The 19,512-nt window shown below is 32.3% G+C and overlaps 1 protein-coding gene across 1 annotated transcript in view; it reads right to left on the bottom strand.

Moving 5' to 3' along the window:
- LOC111708865 (monocarboxylate transporter 2) overlaps positions 1-19,164 on the bottom strand; it is a 30,619-nt gene extending 11,455 nt beyond the window's left edge. Inside the window, exons 1-11 of the mRNA XM_023482369.1 lie at positions 19,154-19,164; positions 18,480-18,534; positions 18,077-18,209; positions 13,376-13,466; positions 12,550-12,630; positions 12,010-12,083; positions 10,300-10,406; positions 8,176-8,254; positions 6,484-6,573; positions 5,519-5,611; positions 5,094-5,304 (exon numbers count right to left, since the gene is read on the bottom strand). Coding sequence (XP_023338137.1) covers positions 5,094-5,304; positions 5,519-5,611; positions 6,484-6,573; positions 8,176-8,254; positions 10,300-10,406; positions 12,010-12,083; positions 12,550-12,630; positions 13,376-13,466; positions 18,077-18,209; positions 18,480-18,534; positions 19,154-19,164 — 1,025 coding nt within the window. The remainder of the gene's footprint in view (positions 1-5,093; positions 5,305-5,518; positions 5,612-6,483; positions 6,574-8,175; positions 8,255-10,299; positions 10,407-12,009; positions 12,084-12,549; positions 12,631-13,375; positions 13,467-18,076; positions 18,210-18,479; positions 18,535-19,153) is intronic.
- Positions 19,165-19,512: the final 348 nt, after the last annotated feature.

Genomic DNA, 19,512 nt, shown 5'->3' with positions numbered 1-19,512 from the left:
ACATGGTCCCACAGCTAGTTATTAGTTAATAGTCCCTAAGGATGAAAAATCTTTTAAAAGTTTATAATCGTAATTTTAAAATGTCAACAAATAACCAATTTGTGTTTTTTTTAAGCTTAATGATGTACCCAGAAACATATAGTTACAAATAAAAGCTGTACTAAAGTTCTAGTTGTATAAAAGCTATACTAAAGTTCTAGTTGTATAAAAGCCATACTAAAGTTCTAGTTGTATAAAAGCTATACTAAAGTTCTATTTGTATAAAAGCTGTATTAAAGTTTTAGGTGTATAAAAGCCATACTAAAGTTCTAGTTGTAACTAGGAAACATGTTAAAGCTTTAAAATCCTGGCTCTGCACTGTGGAAATATTCTTTTAAAAGTCTTTGTATTAGGAAACTATTCCCTTTAATGCATAAACAAGCAATATATTAAAATTTATTAAACTTTTCTATCAGGATATTTTCTGATTTTATCCAGCCCATAAACAAGAAACATGCATCCTGGCCGCAACCTTCTTTACCTTTAAGCATAATACATTTTAGAAGCTCTAAAAAGAGATATCTGATATTTTTGTTGAGATATATCCCAGGATATCTGATATTTAACCATATTTATGTTGAGATATATCCCAGGATATCTGATATTTAACCACATTTATACTGAGATATATCCCAAGATATCTGATATTTAACCATATTTATGTTGAAATATATCCCAAGATATCTGATATTTAACCATATTTATGTTGAGATATATCCCAGGGTGTCTGATATTTAACCATATTGATGTTGAGATATATCCTAGGGTGTCTGATATTTACCATATTTATGTTGAGATATATCCCAGGGTATCAGATATTTAACCATATTTATGTTAAGATACAGGGCGTCCCACTAAACATGACAGTTGGTGAATAGTTTTGAATGCCTTCTTGCATAAGTTGTATTAGTTTAAATACTTTTTGCAGTTTATCTCTTTAAAAAAGATGTTTAACCATATATATTTTACAGTGAAATTAATTTTACTGTAATATAACATATCACATAAAAATGTTATTAGTCTCTTTAGTATCTAACAATTTATCAAATTTTGGAAGAAGACATTTTAAACTGTTCATTAAATGTCATGTTTCTTGGGACACCCTGTATATCCCAGGATATATAATATTAAACTATATTTTTGTTGAGATATATCCCAGGATATCTGATATTCAACCACATTTTTGATGAGATATAGATAATTTACTGAAGAATGTTTTTCGTCGTTATTGATTTTTTTTTTTAACCGATTCTCAAAATCATCCCTCCAAAATGGAAAATCGGTAGGAGGATTTTAAAGATTGATTTTGTGCTAAATATGCACCGTAAAAACGTCTCATTGTTCTCAAATGAATCCTAAAAATTTCTCTACAAAATTGCATTCTCAGCTCAACTACCATGTCTAGCCAGACACTCCCTTTAAATAAAAGGATCAATCATTGGTAGTAATTTTAAAAGCGCCCACATTGGATATAGAGTTCAATCATTCAAGATTATTAACACAATAGTGTCAATGCCGATATTGATTTTCGTTGAAGTTCTTTGCTTTAAGAAAATTATCGTAAAGAATATTCATAAAAATAAAGAACTGTTTACTGTTTGTCAACCTCTTGAAATTATGGATGAGCTTATTGGAGGATGAATAGGTGATCAAGGATGAATAAAAGGATGAATGAATGAATTAATAACACATGCGTCTTCTTGGTGGTGGCCTAAGGGTTCTCTACCCTCCCCCAACTTTAATATCTGATGATATATTATCGTATTAAATTTCGATCAATGTCAGCAACTTTTAAATTCCTCATTTATATCACACGGAACTTTACATTCCATTCAACTTTCAAGAATATGTAAAAAACACATGTTAATCAGTTAAACTGTTCATGAATATTTTTATAATTTTCCCTTCAATTCAGAAAATGATTAAAAAAACTAATATTGTCCAAACGTATTCCCCCTGGATTATCTGAATATGGAAATATTCAGTGTTTGAACTAATTCCCCTGGATTATCTGAATATGGAAATATTAAGTGTTTGAACTATATAATTTCCCTGGATTATCTGAATATGGAAATATTCAGTGTTTGAACTAATTTCCCTGGATTATCTGAATAAAGAAATATTAAGTGTTTGAACTAATTCCCCTGGATTATCTAAATATGGAAATATTAAGTGTTTGAACTAATTCCCCTGGATTATCTGAATATGGAAATATTAAGTGTTTGAACTAATTCTCCTGGATTATCTGAATAAAGAAATATTAAGTGTTTGAACTAATTCCCCTGAATTATCTAAATATGGAAATATTAAGTGTTTGAACTAATTCCCCTGGATTATCTGAAAATGGAAATATTAAGTGTTTGAACTTATTTCCCCTGGATTATCTGAATATGGAAATATTTAGTGTTGGAACTTATTTCCCCTGGATTATCTGAATATGGAAATATTCAGTGTTTGAACTAATTCCCCTGGATTATCTGAATAAAGAAATATTAAGTGTTTGAACTAATTCCCCTGAATTATCTGAATATGGAAAAATTCAGTGTTTGAACTAATTCCCCTGGATTATCCGAATAAAGAAATATTCAGTGTTTGAACTAATTCCCCTGGATTATCCGAATAAAGAAATATTAAGTGTTTGAACTAATTCCCCTGAATTATCTGAATATGGAAAAATTCAGTGTTTGAACTAATTCCCCTGGATTATCCGAATAAAGAAATATTAAGTGTTTGAACTAATTCCCCTGAATTATCTGAATATGGAAATATTAAGTGTTTGAACTAATTCCCCTGGGTTAACTGAAAATGGCAATATCATAAGCCATTAAAATATCCTTTTTTGTAACTGAACATTAAAGTAAAAAACCGATATCCTAATAATAGTAATAATTCAAATCGATAAATCATTTTTCTGAATTTTATCGCATTTTTTATTTGATTAGTTCGTTTATTTTCTTTTAATAAAGGGGTATATTCCTAGAGAACGTCCCCTAGCCCATCCTAGCCGCAGTGCTCGGCCCAGAAAGTGTCTTTACCTAACCTAACCCTAAATAATGCTAAATAAATACTAATTTGGTCATGTACAAAATTGATATGAGGGGGGGAGGTCCAAAAATCGTTCACTAGGACAGACCCAATAAAGTTTATTAGAAGAATATGTATTTAACTAAATGAGAAAAATATTTGTACAGACATTAAAATAATGAAAATTATTCAAATCAAAATAAGAAAAGTATTCAGAAAATATGATATATTTCGAGGAATAAAAATGTCAGAAATGAGGAGAATTTATTTAATCAAGTCGAGTCAGAGTTTTAATAATTGCGCAGTCTGGTAAAAAACAAGGTTTTCCTTGGAGAGACAATGGTTTGAAGGAACCATTGTCTCTTTAATGGATTCATTCAACCCAACATTAAATCAGTGTTAGGACAGGTTCAATAAAGAGAGAAAGTATTTTCTAATCTTTATATCTTTGTAACCCAATGCCATAGACCTTAGATATTTCAAACTATAAATTCTTATAGATCAAACAATCTAAGTTTGATATATCAAAAGTTTGCACCATCAGGTTGCAAAGATATTGGGATCAGAAGACTTGAGTTTGTGGCAAAAGCTCAATTCCTGTAAAGGAAGAAATCTCTAAGAGCATTTACCTATTATATTTACACAGAAGGAGAAAATGGCAAAACAAGGACCGAATTTAATGAATTTGAACTGCATGCCTGCACTGGTTCAAATTTTAATCACCGGTTCAATCAGATTTATTTAAACGGATACACATGTAAATATATGGATTCGAAATTAAAAAGTTTTAACCTCCGGTTAAAAATGATTTCTGCGATCAATTAAGTGATTTAGCAAATTTTTTTTTTTAATGTTTTATTCCAAAGCGGCATAACTTACGCAACAATTTGTGTTCATAGATAACTCTCACATCTCCGATATGCTATCTTATTATGCAACATGTAAATGATTTGTTGGAATTGCAGATTTGGCAATATTTGAATATATAATTTTGTTCTTTAAATTCATTCAATCTAACTGCAAAAAAGAGAACTCTATTCTCAGCAGTACTGTAACTCTTATTAATTCCATAGTCCAAAAAAGTTTTTTTTTTCTCCAATGAAACAAATTTTAATATGAATTTTGGAAAGAAAAAGAGAAATATTTATCCGCAAATTAAAGAATTTTCTAAACTAAAATACAAAGAATGTAAATGTATTAACACGTTATCATCGTACAACCTTTTTTGTAAAAATAATATAAACATTTTTGTATCTTTAAAATAATCTCGATACGGAGATAATAAATATTTTAATTTTAAAAAGATAACTCTAATATTCTTTAATATTCATATTCTCCTTTCAGTTTGAAGTATATAGGATCACATGATCAAATATACAGCTTTAAGTACGTTTCAGTTTTCACTTTTCAAAATAATAATATCTTCAGAATTTGATTATTTATTTTCTTTGAAATTTTATTCAATAGCTGTTCAACAAATAATATCATTTACTTTTAAAAATTCCAAATATTTCACATATTTTATTTTATTCAGCTTTTTGATTTTCAATCCTTGGATAGAAACCTTTAAAGGTTTGATCTCAGAATTTTGTTCTTTAAAAATATGCCATCAAAACATTTTTTTAACCAAAACATCTAAACAGAAACTCAATATTCTAATTTCAATGTAAACCTCAAATTTGAGTATATATTTCGAGAATAATAAATGAATTATAAAACTAAATGAATGAATGTAAATGGATATCAAATATTCTGTCTAAACTGGGAGGGGGGGTGGGGGGGGGGGTTTAAAATTTAATTCCCACTTTTATGAATTCTATTTTTGAGTTTTGACGCGTGAAAAGTTTGAATTTTGAAATGTGGTTTCTGCCTGGTCGGTTCTATATAGAATACCAAAGGGGAATCTACCCTGATGGATTCCAGTTCTTTAAACAAATAGAGGAACATATAGAGCTCAGATAGATTATATTTATTTAATATTATTAAGTTTAGAGAGCTGGACCCAGGAGTATAGTTCCTATCTATCCTACCTGAGGGATAAGAGCTGAACTGAGGAGTAGTTCCTATCTATCCTACCAGGATCCATTGATACATGTCCAGATGGCAGTGACACTTTTCGAGCTCGTCTTGAAGGCATTCGAGACATGATCGGGAGCTCCTCGATCCCATCCTCAAGCTCACCGGCCTCGCTGGGGTCACTTAGCTCGTTCCTCTTGGGGACACTTCCAATCTTTGATATACCTAAGTGAATAAAATCATTTGTATACTTTATTATATTTTTAGCTAGAAAACAATCATATTTAATACCTTAATATATTTTTAGCTAGAAAACAATCATATTTAATACCTTAATATATTTTTAGCTAGAAAACAATTATATTTAAAAGATAAACCTGTCGAAATGAAAGACTAATATGTTTGGATGTAAAGACAAAAAAGCTTGATTTTAACCAACCTTGGTTTAAATTGTTTTTGTTCTCTCCAACTGTACCATCAGGTAGCTCCAGGGTCAACCGTTCTACCTTCGTCTCTCCAGGCGTTGATATCTCTAGAGAAGGTAGAGGTGATGGCCAACTGTAACGTTACCAAAGTGCAAACAAGGTTTAAAACCAACAGTTTTTTATCATAAAGGTATTGGGTCTTTGCCATAAACTTTGATTTTCTAATCCGTATTTCTTTGCAACTTAATGTCGTAGACTTTAGATATTTCAAACTTTCTTCGTTAATAGATTTGTATGTCCGCTTCCCTTGTCTGATCCAGAATACATGAGAGATTCATAATCTTTTCTTTGAAAAATGAATATTATGTTTATTAGATTTCATTTATTTAGAAAAAAAGGAAATTTTCTACAAGCTAAAAAACGGCAATGTTTTCCTGATTAACGATTAGAGAGAAAATGTAAGTATACCGCGGTATGAATCGGACAAGAACCTCTTTAAATGTATAAGGTCACTTTACAATCCTTTAAATTTTATTTAGTTTCTCTCACATCTCACAAATTGGAAAATTTTAAATAAAGCAAGAAGTCATTAAAACATTTTAATAAAATGTTCAAAACATATGTCTTTGGACTAGAAAATATTTTATCTTTAATTTTTTAATTTTGATTTCATGACTTGGGGAGACTCACTCTGCTTTGACACTTTCGTATTTTCAGAGCATGATAACCTTTTAAAATCATTTTTTTAAATTTAAATTTTACTCCTGCCAATTCAACCGCAAGCAATTAAATCTTTGCCACAAACTCAGATTTTCTAATCACTTTATCTTTGCACCCCAATGCCGTAGACCTTTGACATTTCAGACTATAAATTCCATAAATAACCATCAGGTTGCAGCGATTTGGGATTAGAAAATTTGAGCTTGTGACAAAGACTCAATTCCTTTTCAATATTTACAGATGTGGATAGTTGACCTACCTAAGGGTTTAAGAGCAGCTCCACAGATGATACAAATAGAGAAGAATGAAGCAAAGATAAGGTTTGCAGTTTTCCAATCATAGTTCTGAACTAGGCAGGGGGGAGGCTCAGTCACATTTCACTGCCATGCACTATCTCACTCTTTTAATAATAATTGCTCGTTCTAAAAATGCTCGCCGAAATTGAATACAACGAGTTCAACCTGAAGTCAGAACTTTTGTACTGTCAATCTCGGGATTAACCATGCATTAATCTCCATCTGATGCAGGCCTACGGATTAATTTTAATCCCCTTCCATATTTCATAACGGTTATACCCTGAGGGATCATGCATTTATTCTGAGATATAACGTTGGATATTGAGATCAAGGGTTCAAGACTTACGATACTCAATACAAAAGTTCCGAACTTAGGGATAATTTGAATGGGGTTTAATTAGGGTGAGAGGGTGAGTCTAATTAGTGTGAGTCGAAATAGGGTGAGTCTAAATATGGTGAGTTTAAATGATTGTGAGTCTGAATAGGGTGAGTTGAAATTATGGTGAGTTTGAATAATTGTGAGACTGAATATTAGGAGACTAAATAAGGTTGGTTGTATAGGGTGAGACTAAATATGGTTGGTTGTATAGGGTGAGACTAAATATGGTTGGTTGTATAGGGTGGGACTTAATATGGTTGGTTGTATAGGGTGAGACTAAATAAGGTTTGGTTGTATAGGGTGAGACTAAATATGGTTGGTTGTATAGGGTGAGACTAAATATGGTTGGTTGTATAGGGTGAGACTAAATATGGTTGGTGGTATAGGGTGGGACTTAATATGGTTGGTTGTATAGGGTGGGACTTAATATGGTTGGTTGTATAGGGTGAGACTAAATATGGTTGGTTGAATAGGGTGGGACTAAATAAGGTTGGTTGTATAGGGTGAGACTAAATATGGTTGGTTGAATAGGGTGAGACTAAATATGGTTGGTTGAATAGGGTGAGACTAAATAAGGTTGGTTGAATAGGGTGAGACTAAATATGGTTGGTTGAATAGGGTGAGACTAAATAAGGTTGGTTGAATAGGGTGAGACTAAATATGGTTGGTTGAATAGGGTGAGACTAAATTAGGTGGGTTAGAAAAGAGTGAGTTTTAATATGGAATATGGATGAATAAGGTAATATTAAATAGGATGAAAGGAGAGAGTTTTAACGGTCAAGTTGAAAAGGGTGAATACGGTTATATTGCAAAAATTATGGTTTAAAAGAGCAAGGTTGGAAAAAGCAAGGTTGGAAAACGCAAAGCTGGAAAGACCAAGGTTGGACAGACCAAGGTTGGAAAGAGCAAGGTTGGCAAGACCAAGGTATGAAAAAGCAAGGTTGGAAAGAGCTAGGTTGAAAACAGCAAGGTTGGAAAGACCAAAGCTGAAAAGAGTAAGGTTGGAAAGACCAAAGCTGAGAAGAGTAATGTTGGAAATAGTAAGGTTGGAAAGAGTAAGGATGGAAAGAGCAAGGTTGATGAGAGCAAGGTCGAAAAAACAAAAGGTTGGAAAGAGCAAGGTCGAAAAAAAGGTTGGAAAGAGCAAGGTCGAAAAAACAAAAGGTTAGAAAGAGCCAGGTTAAAAAGGGTATGGTAAAAAAGAGAAAGGTTAGACAGAGCAACGTTAAACGGAGCAAGGTTGCGCAGAGCAAGGTTGTGCAGGGTGAAATATTACTGAGCCAGGAAGAGAGAGGAGCGAAGAGGAATGTTCCAACTCCTGAACCACAGACAGCTATTCCTGTCGCCAGGGCTCTCTACAATAAGGAATAGTGTCTATTGAAACTTTGTTTAGAATACGACAGCTAACTAAGAATATAGAGTGTTGTATTTTCGTGATTAGTACAAAATACAGCCGTTTTCTTGGGGTTTCCATTATATTTAAAGGGACCGTTCACTTATTTGGGTAATTTCATGGTGAACTAATTAGCCTATTAGCTATTAATTGGTATTAGTCTTACTTTTCACAGATAACTATGACCGGAGAAATAGTCAATTTATCTTTTAAAAGTCCAGCGCAAAGGTATGATACCTTTGCATAAACACTATTTAAACGTTTTTTCAGTAACAGCAGCCCAAGACAATTTAAAATTACCATATTTCAATGACATCATGTGTCAGCCTTTATATAATACAAAGTTAAAACTTTTTATTTTAGAATTAGCATGAAATTAACGTTTTTTGTGTTAAATATGATTTAACAAATTAACACTTTCATACAAAGACGACTTTCTCTCTCAGAGAATTTGATTCCTAGATTTCAACTCTTCAATAAATTACGGGGATTCCTGGGGAAGTTGGCAAAACGGATCAAATGTTTAAAATAAGTTAAATTTTGAAAATAAACAATTTCAAACAAATCTTGAAAAAATTAAGATGTCTACAATTAACTATTAGATACAACAATTTAATTTAATATTTAAAATCCTTGACTATGACAAAAAGCATCAAATAGTGTAAATGCAAAGGTATCATACCTTTGCGCTGGAGTTCTGAATGATAAATCGGCTTTTTCTCAAGCCACAGTTGCATTTGTAAGACTAATACCAATGAATAGCTACTAGGCTATTTAGTTTACCCTCAAATTACCGAAATAAGTGAACCATCCCTGATGATGAAATAAATTCCCAATTTTTTTCCCAGCTATCTCCTGCTCCCCCCTTCTCTGTAAACTTTAATTTTATAACCTGCAGATGAGTAGGTACGGATGAAATATTTAAAGTGTTATCAAACTTTGTAAAATGAGGGCAATCTTTCTACAAAGTTTTGTGTAAAGAAACCATTATATTAATAAGAAACTTTTCTTTTATACTTTCCCACATTTTATTATCTACTTGTTCCAGGGACAAGACAACTGTCGTCCTTTTTGTTTAGAAATAATCTAGTCACGTTTTCATCAAACCAATCATCTATAGTACATCATAAAATATGGCACCTAATTTTATCTGACATTATAAATTACATACGTCATGAAAACTTGATAAAGTCGATTCCCAATTTTAGATTTTTAAATATTTATTAACTCTATAAATAGAATCTGCAAATTGAAATCTTATTCTTATCATAAAATTTTATATTTTAGACTTACAGGTGAATCTGTTTATATATAAATAATTTAAATTTAATTATGGTTGAAAATAATTTGGACTAAAATATTAGAGCGTTGGTTTCTTTAGACAACTTTTTCAATTAGAAATATTAGAGTGTTGGTTTCTTTAGACAATTTTTTCAATTAGAAATATTAGAGTGTTGGTTTCTTTAGACAACTTTTTCAGTTAGAAATATTAGAGTGTTGGTTTCTTTAGACAACTTTTTCAATTAGAAATATTAGAGTGTTGGTTTCTTTAGACAACTTTTTCAGTTAGAAATATTAGAGTGTTGGTTTCTTTAGACAACTTTTTCAATCAGAAATATTAGAGTGTTGGTTTCTTTAGACAACTTTTTCAATTAGAAATATTAGAGTGTTGGTTTCTTTAGACAACTTTTTCAATTAGAAATATTAGAGCGTTGGTTTCTTTAGACAACTTTTTCAATTTGCAATTAATCTAGCTATAAAAAAAAAAATTTTAATTTTTGTGATTTAACTTTGATTCAAAATTTTTTTAAAATATCTTCTGCACACATTTGTAAAAGTTGATATTGCTTAATTTGAAACTAGCAAACTAATTGGGTGGGGGGGGGGGGGGGTCCAAAAATCGTTCTCTAGAAATCTAGCTTTGCTAAAAATAGCAAAGATCTATTTAAAAATTTAAATTTTACGTAATCATGAAGTAAATACTGTGAAAAACTAATTTTTACTTGCCTTAGATTCAAAGTAGTGCCCAACAGCAACCACCGCGGGTAGATAGATTAGCCCTAGTCCAAACCCTCCAATAACTCCGTATGTGACCATCAGCATAGGTACATTCACTGATATAGGAGATAGATTAGTCCAAGTCCAAACCCTCCAATAACTCCGTATGTAACCATCATCATAGATGCATTCACTGATATAGGAGATAGATTAGCCCTAGTCCAAACCCTCCCATAACTCCGTATGTAACCATCAGCATAGGTACATTCACTAATATAGGAGATAGATTAGCCCTAGTCCAAACCCTCCCAAAACTCCGTATGTAACCATCAGCAAAGGTACATTCACTGATATATGAGATAGATTAGTCCTAGTCCAAACCCTCCCATAACTCCGTATGTAACCATCAGCATAGGTACATTCACTAATATAGGAGATAGTCCAACCCCGTCCAGCGGAATGGAAAAACCGTGGCGTGCAAATAATTTTCGCCGGAAAATGCGCATCAGTTGCACTTGTCACCACAAATTTCATTTTTGTGCAAAACTGCGGAATTTGCAAATTTGACAACAATAATATGAGTAAGTAAGTTCAACTGGAAGAAAAACAAGAGTTGAGTGGCAGATCATTACAACAGTAAAAAATATCTTTTATATCTTACTTACCAAAGAGTCGCAAACAAAAACAATGGTTTAATTTATGATAATTTTGATATTTTAAATAAAAGTCTTTAAATTATTAAATAAATCTATTCAATCTCAGCTTGTTGAAAACATATTGCGAAACAGGATCAAATTGCTTTGCTTAAAAGTACAGGTTTTTAATTCATGTTGCACTTAAACATTACGCAAAATATAATATTTTTAATCCAGCTTGGTTTCAAATAAGCTCTCTTCAGATGCAGAATGTATAATCTTCTTCATTACACAACAAATTATTTTTAATTTAACCTCATTTAGGATTTTAGATTGAACATTAGGATTTCTAAACTGACTGGAAAGATTAGAACGTATATTGAGTTAATTTTAAACTGCAGAGGAATATTTTTTCATTAATTTTTACTCAAGTTCTGAAATATTTATTAAAATGGGACTATGGGTCTTTGGGACAGTCCCAAAGGCCCATGACTCTCCCTGGACTTTGGGACTGTCCTAGAAGCCTAGGAGAGTTTCGGGACTTTGGGACAGTCCATAAGCCGGGACTGTCTCTAAGACCCAAAAGCCTGGGAAAATCCCGGGTTTGGGTCTGTCCCAGAAACGCGGGAGAGTCCCGGGACGGTCGGGACTGTCCAAAAGACCCAAAGTCCCAACAACATGGTGGTTATTTTTCAATCTCAGAAACTCAAAAGTCCGGGAGAGTCCCAGGACTTTGGGACTGTCTCAGAATTCCGGGACGTTGGAACTACCCTAAGATCCAGAGTCCCAACACAATGGGGGTTATTTCTCAATCTTAGAGACCCAAAAGCCTGGACAGTCTCTGGACTTTGGGACTGTCCAAAAAGTCCGGGACAGTCCAAATTTTAAGGTGTTTGACACTTCCTAGCTTCAATTAGAACCTGGAGATAAATAAAGATGCTGTATCAGTACTCAGATTACTCAAGGTTCTATTTGAACAGAAGAATCCAAGTCTCCAAGGATTTCTTAAGGGGATACTAAAGATATCAAATGTCAACATTACTTTAGGTCAATTCTATTAGAACCAGGAGAAAACAAGGTTTACCTGACAGAGTTGATAAAGATATGGAAGACCAGGCTAGAATTGCTCCTGCAATGCACACAGGACGAGTTCCAAATCTAAATTCATTCAAAATTATGATAAGTGAGATGATGAAAAGAAAATGAAAGAATATGATAAAGAATGAATAAGGAAGAATGAAGAATGAAGGATAATGGATAAAAGATGAAAAATAGAAAATGAAGAATGAACAAAAAATGAAGGATGAAGGATGAAGGATGAAGGATAAAGGATGAAGGATGAAGGATGAAGGATGAAGGATGAAGGATGAAGGATGAAGGATGAAGGATGAAGGATGAACGATGAACGATGAAGGATGAAGAATGAAGAATGAAGGATGGAGGATGAAGAATTAAGAATGAAGAATGAAAAATGAAGAATGAAGATTAAAGAATAAAAAATGAAGAATGAAGAATGAAGAAAAAAGAATGAAGAATGAAGAATGAAGAATGAAGAATGAAGAATGAAGAAAAAAGAATAAAGAATGAAGAATGAAGAATGAAGAATGAAAAATAATTACTCCACCTATTTACTAGACCACCAACTATGGGCCCGGAGAGCATATACATCCCACAAAGTAAACTACCAACCCAGGATACGGTACTCCTGATACGAACCTTCATCTTCATCCAAGCACATGGAAAGATTTAATGAAAAGTTTGTTTTAAAGATAAAAAGTTTCCAGATTGTTTTTATTTGAAAAAAATTAAGGTGCCATGCAGTGCAAATACTGTGGAGTGGGCAACATTAAAAATGAATAAACATTTTTATATCTAAACTTGTTTCTTAAATATTTTTCTTGTTGTTAGTAATTCAAAGTTGTGCTTAGTAAAATATTGTATTTAAATAAAAGGAAATGAGAATAAGTAACATTTATGAAATATGACAAACATGAAATTTTGTCCTAAATAAATAACAGTTTGTCCTAAATAAATTAGATTTGCAAAAAATAAATAAGATTTTGCACTAAATAAACATCAGTCGGTCCTAAATAAATAACATTTTAACCTATACTTTACAAAACCTATTTGGGAAATCTCTGCTCATAGTTCTAAACATAAAAAATCTGTTTTTAAAATCATCAAATCATAATTTGTTACAAAGGAATTGAGACTTTGTCACAAACTCAAATTTTCTTATTGCAATATCTTTCCAACCAAATGTTGTAGATCTTTTATATTTCAAACTATGAATGTTGTTAGGTCAAATAATATAAGTTTGAAATATCAAAGGTTTACATCATCCGGTTGCAGAGATATAGGAATTAGAAAATTTGAGTTTGTTGCAAAAACTCATTTTCTTTCCTTTTCTTTTAAACTGGAATTTATTATTAAAACAATATGACAGGTTCCTGTCGGATTGAAAATGTTCCACAAGCGGTGTGAGAAGGAAACCGAATGTATAAGCTATCCCGTCCAAAACCACCATACACAGAAAAGAAGCTGAAAATAAAAATAAAATAATTTTTTTTATTAATCCTAGACATTGCCACTCTAGTATAAAACATTTCGAGTCAAAATTTAGCAAAATTGATGACAAACTAAATATCAAATTATTAATGGCTAAACAAGCAATGTTCTAAATATTCTCTATGTATATATATATTACGTAAATACAAGCTTATAAACCTTATATCTCCACGGTCTGACTATTTTTTGTTTCATATGGGGGGGGGGATTTCCCCCACCCCTGTTATTTTTCCTTAAAGAGTACCATTCTTTAAATGCAGGGTTCCCTGAAATGACGTCAATATTCCTAATCTGCTGAAATACTAACGAACCTTCTATCTATACTTTGCATGACTACATTACCCCGGGGAAGGTTTATGAATGCTCAGAATTTCAAAAATTTGTCTCCAAAAAAATTTTATTTCTGAAATTTTTTGAAAATCCACAAAGAATATTATTAAATCCGAGAACCTTTTTTTGTCAATGTTTTATATTAGAGCAACAATTAAAATTTAAGATAAAAGATGGGTGCAAAGCCTAGTATTATATAAATTATCCTGCAAGCTAAAATTGTTAATACTTTTCTCATTATTCTAAAATAAGAAACATATGTTCAATTATAGTTTACACGACTCTAAGGTAATACGTAATAAAAATATTGATAAAAAATTTTAAATATCTCAAGAATTGTAATTGTAAAAATAAATGGAAATATTTGTCAAAGGTAAAATCAATTAGAGACATTATTATTCATCTAGTTATATGAATAAATACATGTATAATATATACATTATACATCTACTAAATAACAGTATATGTATACAGGAAATGTATAAAAGGGGCACAAAAAAGAAACTTTCAGAAACATCTATCAAAGGTAACGGTGTAAAAATTATATAATTGAGCATTAAAAGTAGAACATAACACAGTGAGAAAATTATTCTAAACAAAAAGAAGCTGCGTGATTCCCCCCCCCCCCGCCCCCCTTTCCCCAACCTTTTTGGTTGTAATGATTCCTGCTTGCCAATGATTCAATATTTTAAAATATCTGAAAAATCACTTTTTTATATTTTATGTCCTGTAAAAATTAATTCTTTGTAAGTAAATCAATTTTAATTTATAGAAAATTAAATTTAAATACTTTTCATAAAGATTCCAATTTCCCGTATTTTCATAATTTGCCTAATCAAATTAAATTCATTTCAAACGGGTTTCAATTAAAAACTGATTTAAGAATTTTTAAACCAAATATTTTCTGAAACTGTTAAAATACACGAGCAGTCATATTTTAGGGTTTTCCTATTAGCAACTGAAGGAAAGTGCAGTTTCTCTAGATTGGAATAGTTATAGAACTAAACCAAGAAAATGATATATTAGCACAGAATGTCCATGCATTAACCAAGCCTTATTTTAATGTTAAGCTAGACCCTAGAGTATAAGAATTGCTAAATGCCAATGTTAAATGCAAACTTGAATCCGGAACTATGTGAATATAGATGGAATTCTAAGCCCCGACAACATGAATTGCATTGGTAATGTTTGTATCCTAGGCCTAGAAGGAGAATATACAGCTACAGGCGAATGGTTTTGAAACCAAACTTCAATTATGTCTTAAGAAAGAGACAGATATACATATATATGTTGATGTAAAAATGTGAATTATTTATTTCTCAATCTGTATATAAAACAGTACAGGTCAAATTGAACGTAACTTTAAAAATTATTTTTAAGTTTCTTTTTATTCTAGACAAAGAAATATAACAATTTGCTTATTTTTTATCTTTTATCTTTTTATCTTTTTTATGTTAAAAAAATTTATTACATGAGTTACTACAAAGGATTTTGAAATTGCTCCGAGGGTTTTGGAGTAAAATGTGAAAATTTATCCGACCTTTTATGAAAAGGCCACTAAAAAGGGGACTTTAAAACCGAAAATTGAAAAATAGGCTCTGCTACCCCCTTTTTACTGTCTTTGTTCAGATATTTGCAGAAAACAATCGCAAATGTCAGTCTAAGCAGCCTGTGGCGATTATAAAGCCTTGATTAGCCAAACTGACAAAAATTGTTATAGCTTTTACATAAAACATTATTGGTAAATGTAAAAAAATATTTTTTTTTTGCTAGATGCATAAAAGTTTCATTGTTTTAATGTCTTTGCAAGATTTATTTGAGGCGTCATAAATGCACAAAGTTATACTTGTAAACAGGGGTCGAATTTAATGAATTGGAGGGTCGCTGAACTTTATCTCATGAATCTCAAACTTTGAATCGTTGATTTAGGTAGTTCATCAACCTCTGCAATTGATTCGGTCCTAGGTATGAAAAACATTCTCCTATAAATTCTATAACCTTACAACCCCCTGAAAGTTCTATAACCTTGCAACCCCCTGAAAGTTCTATAACCTTGCAACCCCCTGAATGTTCTATAACCTTGCAACCCTCTGAAAGTTCTATAACCTTGCAACCCCCTGAAAGTTCTACAATCTTGCAACCCCCTGAAAGTTCTATAACCTTGCAACCCCCTAAAAGTTCTGTAACCTTTCAACCCCCGGAAAGTTCTATAACCTTACAACCCCCTAACAGTTCTATAAGCTAGAACCCCCTGAAAGTTCTATAACCTTGCAACTCCCTGCTTGCAAAGGTTCCATACCTTGCAACCTTGCAACCTTGCAACCACCTGAAAGATTTGTTACCTAAGAATGTGAAGAATATGCTAATGAAAACTTACTAATATACTAAAAAGATCTTCTTAATATGTATAAATGATAGAAGTAGAAAAAATCCTATTGGATAATACGGGGTAACCACAAAAATTGAGACTTTGAAAACAATCTATCTATCTATCAATCTATCTATCTATCTATCTATCTATCTATCTATCTATCTATCTATCTATCTATCTATCTATCTATCTATCTATCTGAAAGTCCATTTATCTTTCTGTTTATCTATCTGTATATTGAAAACCACTTTCAGGGTATTAGTTTCCTTGAAAAATTTCCCCCCACCTTCATATATTTTTTTCATTTTATGCCAGAAATTAAATGGTGGATAAAAGTATCAAAAAGATGTAGATGTGAGAAATCTTTCAGATAAACTAAACTTAAAATACATCCTCTCTTTTCTTTAATATAATATATACACTGATACACTCTTATAAATGGTTAAACATCTGGCTTGAGAATTGATAGAACTGACCAACTCCGCAGTATCTGTGGAATATATTGTGCACTTAAATCTTCTTAAAGGGACTGTAAACGTTATTTCAATTAACCCTCCTCCCTTAAATCTTAGAAACAGAGAGGAAGACATGGTCGTTAAATTCTATCAGTTTCCTTCTTTGTATGTCCTGCAGTGGAACTTTTTTAATAGAGGGTCACTTGAAACACGTCCACAGTCCCTTTAATAGGATTGTGTACACAGTCCCTTTACTGGGATTGTGAACACAGTCCCTTTAATGGGATTGTGTACACAGCCCCTTTAATGGGATTGTGTAATAGCTCCTTTAATGAGATTGTGTACATATTCCCTTTAATGGGATTGTGTACATAGCCCCTTTAATGGGATTGTGTACATAGCCCCTTTAATGGGATTGTGTACACATTCCCTTTAGTGGGATTGTGTACATAGTCCCTTTAATGGGACTGTGTACATAGTCCCTTTAATAGGATTGTGTACACATTCCCTTTAATGGGATTGTGTACATAGTCCCTTTAATGGGATTGTGTACATAGTCCCTTTAATGGGATTGTGTACATAGTCCCTTTAATGGGATTGTGTACATATATAGCCCCTTTAATGGGATTGTGTACATAGCCCCTTTAATAGGATTGTGTGCATAGTCCCTTTAATAGGATTGTGTACACAATCACTTTAATGGGATTGTGTAAATAGTCCCTTTAATAGGATTGTGTACATAGTCCCTTTAATGGGATTGTGTACATAGTCCCTTTAATGTACACAATCACTTTAATGGGATTGTGTAAATAGTCCCTTTAATAGGATTGTGTACATAGTCCCTTTAATGGGATTGTGTACATAGTCCCTTTAATGGGATTGTGTACATAGTCCCTTTAATAAGATTGTGTACACAATCACTTTAATGGGATTGTGTACATTTTTGAAAGTTTATGATGAAAAAATACATAAAGAGTTTTACAAGTTTCGAAGGCTTCAAGTTTCAAGAATAATTTGTTAATATCTCATGCTTGGTCTAGTTTAGTATAGTAAATATCCCATGTTTGGTCTAGTTTAGTATAGTAAATATACCATGTTTGGTCTAGTTTAGTATAGTAAATATCCCATGTTTGGTCTAGTTTAGTATAGTAAATATCCCATGTTTGGTCTAGTTTAGTATAGTAAATATTCCATGTTTGGTCTAGTTTAGTATGGAAAATATCCCAAGTTTGGTCTAGTTTAGTATGGAAAATATCCCATGTTTGGTCTAGTTTAGTATGGAAAATATCCCCATGTTTGGTCTAGTTTAGTATAATAAATATCCCATGTTTGGTCTAGTTTGGGTTGGAAAAGTATAAAATCTACATATTATGCAGCAGTTTTAACATTTTATACTATTTTCATTGTTTTGATAAATATATATTTACCTAAACAAACAACCCAACCCCATCCTCCATCCGGGGGTAGAGGAACCACATCACCAGCTTCATGAACTACATCATCAGATCCCTTCCCTATACTATCCTGGAACACAGGGGAGTAAATATACCTTCCCTTATACTATCCTCGAACCCAGGGGAGTAAATATACCTTCCCTATACTATCCTGGAACACAGGGGAGTAAATATACCTTCCCTATACTATCCTGGAACACAGGGCAGTAAATATACCTTCCCTATACTATCCTGGAACACAGGGGAGTACTTATACCTTTCCTTTACTATCCTGGAACACAGGGGAGTAAATATACCTTCCCTATACTATCCTGGAACACAGGGGAGTACTTATACCTTTCCTTTACTATCCTGGAACTAAGGGGAGTAAATATACCTTCCCTATACTATCCTGGAACACAGTGGAGTAATTATACCTTTCCTTTTCTATCCTAGAACACAGGGGAGTAAATATACCTTCCCTATACTATCCTGGAAACAGGGGAGTAATTATACCTTCCCTATACTATCCTGGAACACAGGGGAATAATTATACCTTTCCTTTACTATCCTGGAACACAGTGGAGTAATTATACCTTCCCTATACTATCCTGTAACTCAGGGGAGTAACTATACCTTCCCTTTACTATCCTGGAACACAGGGGAGTAATTATACCTTCCCTATTCTATCCTGGAACTCAGGGGAGTAAACATATCTTTCCTTTACTTTTCTAGAACACAGAGGAGTAAATATACCTTCCCTATTCTATCCTGGAACTCAGGGGAGTAAATATACCTTCCCTGTACTATCCTGGAACTCATGGGAGTAAATATACCTTCCATATCTATCCTGGAACACATTGGAGTAAATATACCTTCCCTATAATATCCTGGAACACAGGGGAGTAGATATACCTTCCCCTTATACTATTCTTGAACTCAGAGTAAATATACCTTCCCTTTACTCCTGGAACTCAGGAGAGTAAATATACATTCCCTATACTATCCTGGAACACTATGTATCTGGTATATCTGAGAGAATACAGAAGATGTGTACTGTGTACTGTGTACCTCAGATACATATTAGTATAATTAGGTTGTACTACAGTTAAACCCTAAATACGCCATACATCGAAAGAATTTATCAACTGTCGTCTTGACAATTTTTCATTGGGGTTTTCATTTTTTACGTAAATCTCAGTATTTGCGAAAATAAGTAAATAGCCATGAATATGCGGGAACAGTTTTAAAGAGCTCCATATAATCATTTAATTAAAAAACTAAATACCTGAAGCATTCCATTATCAGAAAGTGCAGAATACGACATTTCATAAATTTTTTTGATGTATTTGATATTTTGGATCAAGGTGTATGTATAACTGTTGTAACATTTAATCCCTTGATATCGTTACAATCCCAGACATAAATCC

This window comes from Eurytemora carolleeae, unplaced genomic scaffold (genome assembly GCF_000591075.1).
Source record: "Eurytemora carolleeae unplaced genomic scaffold, Eaff_2.0 scaffold915, whole genome shotgun sequence".
In the NCBI taxonomy this organism is placed as follows: Eukaryota; Metazoa; Arthropoda; class Copepoda; order Calanoida; family Temoridae; genus Eurytemora; species Eurytemora carolleeae.
This window is presented reverse-complemented; position numbering and strand designations above follow the sequence as displayed.